This window comes from Vicugna pacos, chromosome 22 (assembly GCF_048564905.1).
Source record: "Vicugna pacos chromosome 22, VicPac4, whole genome shotgun sequence".
NCBI classification, from domain to species: domain Eukaryota; kingdom Metazoa; phylum Chordata; class Mammalia; order Artiodactyla; family Camelidae; genus Vicugna; species Vicugna pacos.
Window position 1 is genome coordinate 32,473,735 of NC_133008.1, and position 11,316 is coordinate 32,485,050.

The 11,316-nt window shown below is 59.7% G+C and overlaps 1 protein-coding gene across 2 annotated transcripts; it reads left to right on the forward strand.

Annotated features, from left to right (window-relative positions):
• Positions 1–183: 183 nt before the first annotated feature.
• On the forward strand, positions 184–11,085 carry PRSS57 (serine protease 57). Of its 2 annotated transcripts, none has more exons than XM_072948147.1 (5): positions 184–421; positions 6,839–7,052; positions 7,568–7,712; positions 9,367–9,630; positions 10,743–11,085. In XM_072948147.1, the coding sequence occupies exons 1-5, from the start codon at positions 328–330 to the stop codon at positions 10,905–10,907; spliced, it is 882 nt and encodes a 293-aa protein (XP_072804248.1). In that variant the 5' UTR covers positions 184–327; the 3' UTR covers positions 10,908–11,085. The 2 variants fall into 2 exon arrangements, with proteins under 2 accessions (XP_072804248.1, XP_015096703.1); XM_015241217.3 differs by lacking the exon at positions 184–421 and adding an exon at positions 6,482–6,593.
• The last annotated feature ends 231 nt before the right edge of the window (positions 11,086–11,316 follow it).

Here is an 11,316-nt window from a genome sequence, read left to right on the forward strand (position 1 = left end):
ACTCATTCATTCCGTCTCCGTGCCAGGCCGACTCTCAGGCCCAGGCTGTCTGGGCGCCGGCCTGGGACCCCGCCGAGGCCGCCACCAATCCCGCCCCTCCCAGCTCCCGGGCCAAAGGGGGCGCGGACGGGGACAGCGGACCCGGGGAGGTCGGGGGGGGGGGGCCGCTCCGAGGGGCTGACGTCTCTGCAGCCTGCAGCCGGCAGCCGGAGGAGGGTCCTGAGACCATCTGCGGGAGTATCTTCAAAGAGCGGCCAGGTGGCCGGCCCTGCAAGCTCCAGAGGCCGGCGGTGGGACTGAGCCAGGCCTGTATGAGGAGGAATCATAATGAGAGAAGCTGCTGGTCTTCCGAGCCGAGCCGGGTGGACGAGGCTTAAGGAATTTCATCTGACCCACAGCTCTGCCGCACCAACAGGCCTGAGTGAGAGGGGGATAATGGAGGGAGTAGGGAGAACAAAGGGCACTGGGGAGCCACAGCGGAGTTTAGAGCAGGAGAGGAGTCACCTCAGTTTATGTGTGTGAGGGCCACTGGGGCTGCCAGGTGGGGAACGGATGAAGGAGGCCAATGGCAGGGGAGGGGGAGGGCTTGGAGTCAGAAGAGGCTGAACTGACCTAGGACCCCCAGGGACATGGCGGAGGCTCGACCAGGTTGAGAACTGGGTGGATTCTTGGATGGATCTTGAAGGGGAGATGACAGGATTGCCACTGGACAGGATGTGGGATGACAGGCATCAGGGTCCCCGTCTGCAAGCTGAGCCCCTGGAAGGACACGCGGACGTGAATGGTGCCCAGAACTTGACAGTGGGGAATGCTGGGTGGGCAGCTGGATGCCTAGGTTGGGGTTCAGGGTGAGTCCTGGACTGGGCTAGAGGTGGAGCTCCCCAGGGTTACAGAGGTTACAGCCAACTCCGTCCCCTGCCACCCCCTCGGTTCCTAGGGTAGACAGAGTTCTTCATACTACATGTGTCACCATGTGGACCCTACCGACCAGGACTGAGGCAGGACCTGTTTCCACCAACATGTTCCGAGAAGAACACGAGCCCTCAGGCCCTGAACCCACTTACTCAGTGGGGCGGGGGTGGGGGGCAGAGAGAGAGATTCTTCCAAATCTCTTAGGTTTTGCTGTCTTACAAACCTGCCCAGCAGGTGCTCAGTCACCAGGGGTGTAAAGGGAAACAGCCTTGGATGAGTGCTGGAGAAAGATGGGGCAGGACATGCCCCAGCCCTGGGGGATGGGGTGTGGGGGGCTGCCTTCCCCCTCACAGGCCTTTGCCCACCCTTTACAATGACCGTGCATCCATTTAGCGTGAAAACAGTGAGATAAATGAGCCAAGGTGGAACCAACATGAAGACTCCGTGAACCATCAGGGCTCTGGGGGCCAGCTTTTCTCTAAGTGTGCTGTGTAACCTTGGGTCTGCTTCTTAACCTCTCTGAGCCTCACTTCCCCACCTCCTAGGACTGCTGGGAGGGTTTACAGAGTGAGCATAGGCGAAGGACTTGGAACAGGGCCGAGCACATGCTCACTCAGGGGTTGGCAAACTTTTTCTGTAAAGGGCCAGACAGTAAATCTTTTCGGCATTGCAGGCCAGTGGGTCTCTGTCGCAAGGACTCAGCTCCGCCATTGCAATGCTATAGTGGCCAGAGGCCGTATGGGCCACGTCGTGTGGCTGTGTGCCAATAAAACTTTATTTACAAAACGGGCATGCCCACCCTCAACGTCCTCTGCGCCTTGGACTCCAGGGGGTCTCACACTGGGCTCTGTGTGGGCCCCAAGACCCCACTCCTCCCTGTTCCTGAGTCAGAGACCCCTTCCTTTCCCAGCCCTGACCCCAGGTCAGCCCACAGCCCCCAGGGTCTCCCTGCCCCTCTCCTCTCCTCCCCTCGCCCTCACCTGCCCCACTCAGACACTTCTATAACTCCCCAGGGCCCTGCAGCCTGGCTCTTGGGGCCCAGCTGAGCCCTTGAAGGTGCCTTTCCTTCCCCCGCCCTAGACACGCACCCTCCTCCACGAGCACCCTCCCCACCTTCCCAGTGCCACTGGGCCTCCTCCGTGCCCTAAAACGCTGCCCCTTCCCTGTGCTCCTCACCCACTCTGGTCGCTCTTTTCCCACTTAATTCTGCTGCGGATGATGTCTTGCTGTTGTTTCCTGGCTCCACCAGGCAGAGCTGTGTCCCCGGCACACCAGCCGAGCCAGCACACAGCAGGCGCTCAGCCAGTAGAGCCAGCACACAGCAGGCGCTCAGTAAACGCTCGTGGGATGAATGACTGCCAGTCTCCCACTGTCTCCTCTGACTTTCCCGAGGGAAGGATGGCGCTGGTGTCCAGTTCACAGATGAGGGCGTCCAGAGCACCCAGCCCCTGGCTGAGCTCTTGCCAGCGGCCTCAGAGAGGCACCTGGCTCACCCATTCCCCAGAGGAGGGGACAGAGGCTCAGACAGCTGTGGGGGCAGCTTGGGGACCCCAACTGTAGCCAAGCCGCTTCCCCCACTGCCCCTCCCAGCAGAAATCCTGGAGGCTCTGAGGGCAGACAAGGTAAAGGAGGTGAGGCTCTGCCCCCCGGCCTTGGTTCACCCATCCATGGAATGGGCTTGTCAGGGCCCCCATGTGCCAGGTGCTCACACCTACACGACCCTTTCTCCAGGCCTAGGAGAAGGTCTGCAAGGGGTAATGGTGTCCATCACGACCCCACACTGATCCTGGCTGCCATCTAGAGTGGGTCTGGCTGCGGTTGGAAGGGCTGTTGGAAGGGCTGTTTATTCCTGAGGCCTTGTTGTCCACTTCGAGAAAGAAGAAGCAATTTACTTGGAATGTGAGTTAATGGGGTTAAAAAGTGAAGTGTGGGATTTAAGGAAAAGTGTCACTGACTGACGTCTGGCCTGTGCCCTGTTCCAAGCACCAGTCCCACTCACAGACGAGGAAACTCAGGCACACAGGAGCCAGTTGGGGGTGGGGTGGGGTCCCTGGGCTCCGACACTGAGTCTTGGGGTTTCCTGGGAAGATTTTGAGCTTTCCTCAAATTCTCAGGGGTTCTTGACCACCCTCCATGCTTCTGCTGCTGTTCTGGGCTGTGGGAAGGGGCTGTGCACTTACTGAGCACCAACTGCATGCCCCACTCAGGGCTAGGTGATGAGCACCTTCTGCATGCATGCCCCACTCAGTTGCTCAGGAACTGACTATGAGCTAATCTCCTCAGTATATAAAGAGCCCCAACAAATCAATAACAAGCATAAGCATTCAGTAAAAGGAGCTATTATTATTATTATTGTCATTGTCACTGTCACCATTATTGTTGTTGAGTCGGCTCTGACTTGGAAAGCCACCCAAATCCTCCATGGAAAGACTCTTCAGGGATGACAGTCTTGGAGTTCTGGGTTCAAGACCCTGTACGGACCAGCTGGGCTCCCCTTTCTGGGCCTCAGTTTGGGGACTGGAGACACTGAGCCCCACCCAGGCCACTCCTCAGGGCTTCAAGGGGCTTGGTTGTCTGGAACGTGAAGGACGGTTGCTGGTTTCACAACTGCTCAGCAGACAAGAAGGAAATAGGCCAGACTGTGGGGAGGCTCGACCAGCCCCGGCAGAGCCAACAGGGGCTGGCCTGAGGCTGCAACCCTGGCCGCACTGCTCCCTTGCTGTGCAGCCCTCGTCAAGGGCTTAACCTCTCTGTGCCTCTGTTTCCCTGTCAGTAACATGGGGACAGAAACAATACTGACAGCCTTGGGTTGCTGTAGGACTGAACGTATTCCACACACCTGCAGCTTCAGGTAATACTCGTACCTATCTGCCCCCAGGGGGGTGTGGCTGGGGAAGTGACGAGGCCTGGGGTTGGGGGAGCAGTGACAGGACAGCCCCAGGCCTGGGTCCAGAGTGGACAGGAGCTACCAAAGTCTCCCAAGGAACCCTCCACTACCGAGGCATTGACTTCAGAGGGAAACGCGGGGCCCGGCTCTAGCCGAGCCCCCAGAAACGACTCCCTCTGCCCTCGTGGTTCCTGTTTTCCTCCCGGCCCCAGGCCGTGCTGCATTCCTGCAGCTGCTGTGACCATCGCTGCAGACCCAGTGGCTCAGAATGACACTCGCTGGCCTGGTCAGTGGGCCTCACTGGGCTAAAACCCAGGTGTCTGCAGGCCAGCAGGGCTGGTTCCCAGACCAGCGGGTTTCGCCCTCTCCCTGCCGCTTCCAAGGCTGTGCCTCAGTTTCCTTGTCTGTAAAGCAGGGATGATGATAACACCCCTGAAACACAGGGAACAGAGGTTGGCTAAATACCGCCCCACGATGTCCCGTTCTAGTCCCCAGACCCCTCTCACGGCAGAAGGGACTCTGCAGGGGGGATTAAGTTAAGATCCCTGGGATGGAGGTGACCCTGGATTCCTAGGGGTCCTGGTGTCATCACAGGGTCCTCATCAGTGGGAGGCGGGGGGTCAGAGTCAGAGAGAGATGGGAGATGCTGCGCTGCTGGCGGTGAGGATGGAGGGAGGGGCCGGGGGCCAGGGATGCAGCGCCTCTAGAAGCTGGAAGAGGCAGGAGCCGCTTCTCCCTGGAGCCTCCGGAGGGACCAGCCCCTGCACATGCCTGGATTGAGCCCCATGAGGCCCGAGCAGGACTCCTGACGCGAGGACTATCGGAGAATCAATCTGTGTGGTTTGAGGCCACGAAGTTTGTGGTGGTCGTTACAGCAGTGGCAGGAGACTCACAGTCACTCACAAGTGCCGGGCATGTGTGAGAGCCTGGCGATATTCAGGGGTTCAGTGGAAGGCCCTTGCTCACCCACCTTGCCCCACAGGGACCCTGAAAGGTGGGATTGTGCCCCTACGGCCAGGGAGAAACACGTCTGTGTGACGCCTCCTGCGGCTGCCAGGGTGCTGAGCACCATGAGGTGGCCTGGCGAGTGGCTGCCTGAGGGGTGGGCTGCAGGTCTGGAGGGCTCCAGCCTCAGCAGCCCATGCCTGCACCTCTGGCAGCAGGAGCCTCAGCACCTTCAGGGTGGTCCTGGGGCCCAAGCTGGCCCACGCTGAGTCCACTGGCTTTCCTCCACACAACGTATGCGACTGTGCCCTGCCTGCTGTGTGATGCCCAGCCAGACCCCAAGACCCCCAGCTCCTTGGGGTGGCCTGGCTGGCTGGACCAGGCAGGGAAACCCCACCTCGGAGGGAAGGGAAGGATCCAGGCTGGTGAACACGCTCAGGACAAAGCCTGGAGCTGGGGAGGCCTCCAGCCATGATCATCGTTACTGTAATTCCTGTTATTCCTCTGTCTCTCCCTCTGCCTCTCTCTCTCTTACTCTATCTCTGCCTCTCTGTCTCTCTCTCTGTCTCTGTCCCTGGGTCTCTCCCCACCTCCAGCTCCACCCTCCTTCTCTGTCGACCCCACACCCTGCCCAGGAGGGACCCGCTCTGCACCTGCAGTCATGCTTCTGGGTGATGCTCTGACGGGGGCCGCTGTGGTTCCCCAGGCCTGGCGAGGGGCCTCATGTGAGACATTCCGAGGCTCCAAGATGTGTGCAGCCCAGCGCCCTGCAGCCTCTGTCCCACGGTGGGCATCACCGGCCCACCCTCTCTCTGCCCCTAACCGTGACCCTGGCCACCCTCTCTCTGCAGGGTGAGCCCCAGCCCCCGGTCCTTCTCCCAGATGTGGTGCGGGGACCCCTGCTTCCTGGACATTCTGCTGTGCCTCCTCCTTCATGACAGACAGGCGAGGAGGCACAAGGCCTCAGCAAAGCCTCTCCCAAGCGGCACACAGCCTCCGACCCGCCTGTCCCCAGGCTCCCGAGGCCCTGCCACTCCCTCCCTGCTCCAAAGCCTCCACAGCTCCCCACGCCCCACAGGAGAAGCCCCTGAGCCCCTCCTTCAAGGCCCTGAACTGACCCCCACAATCCTGGTATTCTCGAGTCACCAGTGCCTGCTTCAGCCATGGACCCAGATCACCGCCTCTGTGCCCCCAACCCTGAAAACTGTCAGCACCGCGACGGCGGGGGCCTTGACACCGCCGTGAGCCATCTCCAGCACCTACTAGAGGCTGGTATACAGCAGACACTCAGTACATGCAACAAACGCAGCAGTGACCACAGGGCTTCCCAGGGAATGGGGTTGCACGTGGGGAAGCCGGTTCAGGCAGTGACAGGCAGGGCTGGAACCCTACCTCCTTCAATCGGAGAGCTGGCTCCCAACCCTGAGAGGCAGCAGCCAACTGCATACCAGGTGCTGTGGGAAGGTCCGCACACTCTCAGCAGGGACGTGCTGGGTAAACTGAGGCACGGAGAGCAGAGGGACCTCTGGGGTCACACGGCCAGGCAGCCAGAGCCCCCTTGCTGTCCCCCACTGCCCTGGCTCCTGGCCTCCATGCAGTGTGGTTACCACCCACAGCCCCAAGGCAGGACCAGTTCAGAACTGGGCGTTGCTGGCGGGGCCAGGGCCTCTGACCACAGGCCACAGCCCAGTTCCCCCTTTCTGGGCCGTTAGAGAGGGTGGGGGCTGTGGCCTGCGGAGCTCTCAAGGGAGACGCCAGCCTGTGACAGCCATGGGGCCCAGGGTGGGAGGCCTGGACTGCCTGCTGCTGGCTGTGACAACTGCCCTGGTGCTGCCCATGAGGCCCCCAGGTGAGGCGCCCCTGTTGCCCCGCCCAAGCCCGGGAAACCCCAGGTACACTCATGCGGGCCCCTGCCTGATGCAGCTATTCAATCCCCCAGAAGGCTGTTCTCTAAGGTCTCCACTGGGAGTGGGGCAGGAGGACCAGCTGGAGTCTTGGTCAGGCCCAGGCCCAGTTTTGTGAGGTCGGGACCCACTCCGAGCAAACTCCAGGCCCTGCTCTGCATCTCTCCATCTCTGCCCCTTTCTCCCCCAGCCCAGCCGGCACCTGAGCGGTCTCCATCAGCCCTTCTCCCCAGCCCACCCCTGCCTGCGAGCTCCTGGGGGGCACGGATCATCGGGGGCCACGAGGTGACCCCCCATTCCCGACCCTACATGGCGTCTGTGAGCTTCGAGGGCCAGCACCACTGTGGGGGCTTCCTGCTGCGGCCGCGCTGGGTCATCTCAGCTGCCCACTGCTTCAGCCACCGGTGAGCCCCGGCCCAGGTCCTCCTCCCACCCGCTCCGGGTGGGACGGGGGCTTGTGCAGAGGGAACTCTGAGCTGGGCCCATTTTACCAGACAACGGTGGGGTGGGGGCAGCAGGAGAAATACAGGAGGAGCAGCCGCTGTGCCCACGGCGCTACAACTGGCACGTTCATTGTGAGTCCGCTGTTCTGTCACCAACATTAATGCTGCAATCATTGGAGGCAAGACTACAATTAAGGTGGGAATTATAGTAAATATAAATATAGTGAGTGTGATACTCTCAGTGTATTTTTATCAGCATTGTAATTAGCATAGCAGTGATTGGAGTTAATTCAATCATCAAGGTGGGAATGGTAACAAATGCAATGCTTATCATCTCAGCTGGCAGGAGGATTAAACGGATTTGCTCCCCCACCCCCCGCTCCCCCCATCCGGTTTCACAGATGGAGGGACACCAAGGCCCATGCTGGGCAGCCCTCACCCCAGTCTCGCTCACAGCGCTCCCTCCCCACCTGCAGAGACCCCCACATGGGCCTGGTGGTGCTGGGGGCCCACGCCCTGAACACATCAGAGGCCACACAGCAGGTGTTCAGCATCTCGGCTGCTGTCACGCATCCCGACTACCAGCCCACGACTCATGCCAGTGACATCTGTCTGCTGCAGGTGAGCTTCCTGGGGGCGGGAAGCCTGTCCCTACCACCCTGCAATGGCCTGACCTGTTTTAAAGACACCTGGAAACAGTCGGGTCACATCCCTCTGCCCTCCACGCCTCCCACGCTTTCCCCCTCGGCCCCCAGACACCCTCCTCGTTGAGCTGCCAGCATTCCCAATAGGCTCCCACCCCTGGGCCTTTTCACTGGCCGTGCCCCTCCTGGTGCACCCATCCCCAGACTCTGCGTGGCTTCCAAGTCTTTGCTCAGTTGTCACCTTCTGCTCTGCCGCATCTCCCATCTCTTCACCTAACCCCACCTCTCCGGTGTCAGCACTGCCCACTCCTGTTAGCAGCACCTGCACCACTGGCTCCATCACTGTTGTTCGCTGCCTCCTCCCAGCCTTGAGGGCAGGGATTTTGCTCTCGCTTAAGGCCAGTCATGGTACGCCGCAGGTGCTCAATGTTCATGCTGAAAAAGTTGACAAATGAGACTCTAGGGCCACCAAAGACCCCACCCTCTTCCCCCTCCCCAGGCCTCTGTGTGGCTTTCCTCCCTGCCTACAGCTGTGCATCTATTTGGACCCCACGTGGCCCCTCCTGCTCAGGGGACCACCCCTCCTGCAGCTCCCATCCAGGAGCCCCAAATTCAATTTCAGGCACTCCGAGGCTTCTACTTGAAAGAGAGAACATCCCCAAACTGCTCTCAAAATGTGGTGAAAAATCAAACAGGAGAGATGATCCATAGGACAGACACGGGCCCCTGGGAACAGGACGGTCTGGGGTGCGGTGCTCTCGCAGCAAAATACAAAGAGGGCAGCGAGTGTAGGCGGCCAAAGCTCGCATGTGAAATCCCAAAGGCTGGGCCCCCTGCTCTGGTTCACCCGTCCGGTGCTGCAGAGGTGATACCGAGGCTGGGGTGATCAGGGATGTGCCTAAGGTCAGGGAGTACCCACAACAGGGGCCTGAATCATCCTTCCATAACTGTTGACTGAGCACCAGCTGTGTGCTAGGCAGCAGGGACACAGCCATGAACAAACAGCCCCCAGGCTGCCCCATGGAAACCCCCAGTCTAACAGGGTGGCAGCTGGGTAAACCAGCCTTGACAGGGGCACGTGGGAGCCCAGAGGAGGTGTCTGTTCTAGCCTGGCAGTCTGGGAAAGCTTCCTGGAGGAAGTGGTGTCTAAGCTGAAACCTGAATAGGGATGGCACTGCTGAGAGATTCGGCCTGAAGGGGTCTTCTGTTCCAGCCAAGAGATTACAGTGTTGCAGTGTGAGCAAGTGTGGCAGTGGGCTGGGGGATGGCAGTCAATTTATTCTGGCTGGAGGGGAGGGCCGAGAGGCTTTATCTTGAGGGCAACGAGGAGCTGGAGGAGGGAGGGCTTAGATCAGGGAAGACGCTTGCTAGAAAGACCCTTTGGGCAGCTGAGGGGGGTGAGCCTGGAGGCCTGGAGGCTGGGGGAGGCCGGAGTCCTGGTTTGAGGGAGATGAGGCTTGATGGGTGGGGGCCCATGGTGGCAAAAGCAGCAGGGCTCTCTAACAGCCCAGTGATGGCCACCACTGATTTCTCTCCATGAGGCCAAGAAGAGACCAGGTGTCCCAGAAAGGTAAAAAGATAGGAGTGGTGGGTGGCTGGGCGAAGTCCTAAACCCAGCCCTCTCCCTGCAGCTGAACCGCTCTGCCGTCTTGGGTCCCGCAGTGGGGCTGCTGAGGCTGCCGCGGAGGGGTGCCAGGCCTCTCAGGGCCGGGACACGGTGCAAGGTGGCCGGCTGGGGCTCCGTGTCCGACTTTGAGGAGCTGCCACCTGGGCTGATGGAGGCCGAGGTCCGCGTGCTGGGCCTGGACGTCTGCAACAGCTCCTGGAGGGGGCAGCTGAGCCCTGCCATGCTCTGCACCCGCAGTGAGGACCACCAGCGGCGCGGCTTCTGCTCGGTAAGATACTCTCTGCCTGCCTGACTCCTGTCTGGGGAAAATGAGGTCCACAGAGAGGATCAGAGCTGGGCAGAGCCTTGGGGGCTAAGTCCCAGCTCACTTGTGACCAGGTGGGCCTTGCCCGAGGCCATGGAAGGCCAGCGACTTGCCCAGGGTCATAAGGCTGCCATGTATGGCTGTGCAGGTTGCGCATTGCACAAATTGCTATCAATTTGTGTATTTAAAAGCAGTGTTCAGTAGGAGGCAATAACAGATCTCAAGGAAGAAACTCCTGCTTCTAAGACCCTGTATGTATTAATGGCAAATTTGGCCCTGGTGTGGACAGAGAAACTCAGCTGGGGGTGGGGGGGTCTTCTGTTCCAGCCAACAGAGTACAGAGGTTCAGATTCTGGAGCCCAGCTTCCTGGGTCTAAATTCAGACTGAGCCACTTCCTAGATGTGCGGTCTAGGAAAAGTCACCTCATTTCTCAGGACCTCACTTTCTCCATCTGTAAAACTGCCACACTAATAGTACCTGCTTCACAGGTTCAGAGCTGATTCCAGATGACAATTAGGAAAATAGGTCTGGGGAAGTGAAGGGAGAGAAGAAAGCAGGGATTTCAGGGTGAGTATTCAGGGAGGCCTCTCTGAGGAGGGCTCCTTTGAGCTGAGACTTGGAGGAGCCTTGAGAAGATCTGAGGGAAGGCATGCCAGGCAGAGAGACCAGTCACAGGGTTGCCGTGGACAGCTGTGCAGGTCGTGCACTGCACAGGGTGCTGCAGCCTTATGTACCTATACCAGTGGTGTCCAGGAGGGGGCAGTAACAGGCCTCAAGGATATGCAAAAGCCTAGAGATCGGAGTGAGCTTGGTTTGCTGCAGGTACAGCAAGGCAGGCTGGCACGGCTGGAACCAAGTGAGAGGGGGAGAGGAGGGCAGACAGGTGTGTAGGGGCTGGATCTTCAAGGCCTTGAGGGCTGCAGTGAGGAGTTTAGTCTTTCCTGTAAGAGCACTAGGGAGTCACGGAAGGGTTTTGAGGCAAGGAGGATCCTGATCAGACTTACACGTATCAGCTCCTTCAAGGAAAGTGAAGTCTAGAGAGGGACCCTGACCTCACCTTGGCCTTCTCTTCCAGGCGGACTCTGGGGGACCCCTGGTGTGCAGAAATCGGGCTCACGGACTTGTCTCCTTCTCTGGCCTCTGGTGCGGCGACCCCAAGACCCCCGACGTGTACACGCAAGTGTCGGCCTTCGTGACCTGGATCTGGGATGTGGTTCAACAGGGCTCGCATGGCCGCTAGCCCAGCCCTGACCCAGGACCACCTGGGTCCCTGCAGGAGTGGCCTGAACCACAGCAGCACTGAGTACACGAATGAGAGGGCTAATGATGCAAATAGCTCTGGCCTGGAAAATTCCATGGCTGGGGCAGAGGGTCCATGGGGTCCGCAAACCCTGGGAAGCCTGGTGGTGGTGGGGCGAGTCGGGAGGGCATCAGTTCCAAACAAAAAGGGCAAGATAACCAAATAAAATGTCAACTAACTAACCAGACGTCATGGTCTTCCTCCCGGGCCCACCCATATTCCTCCAAGCCTCTCCTTGGCCTCCATGTGGCCTAGGGTCCTATTCTGCCACTCCCTCCCTGAGAGACCTTGAGCCACAGGACCTGGGGCCCCTCCATCCTCCCATGCCTCTGTTTCTGGACCCTAAGCC

What these genes read in the sequence shown, in the direction of transcription:
- PRSS57 (XM_072948147.1), top strand. Translation starts at nt 328, where the DNA reads ATGAGAGAAGCTGCTGGTCTTCCGAGCCGAGCCGGGTGGACGAGGCTT. An exon ending in GTGACATCTGTCTGCTGCAG is followed by an intron (nt 7,713 to 9,366) that starts GTGAGCTTCCTG and finishes CTCTCCCTGCAG; the next exon opens with CTGAACCGCTCTGCCGTCTT. An exon ending in AGCGGCGCGGCTTCTGCTCG is followed by an intron (nt 9,631 to 10,742) that starts GTAAGATACTCT and finishes CTTCTCTTCCAG; the next exon opens with GCGGACTCTGGGGGACCCCT.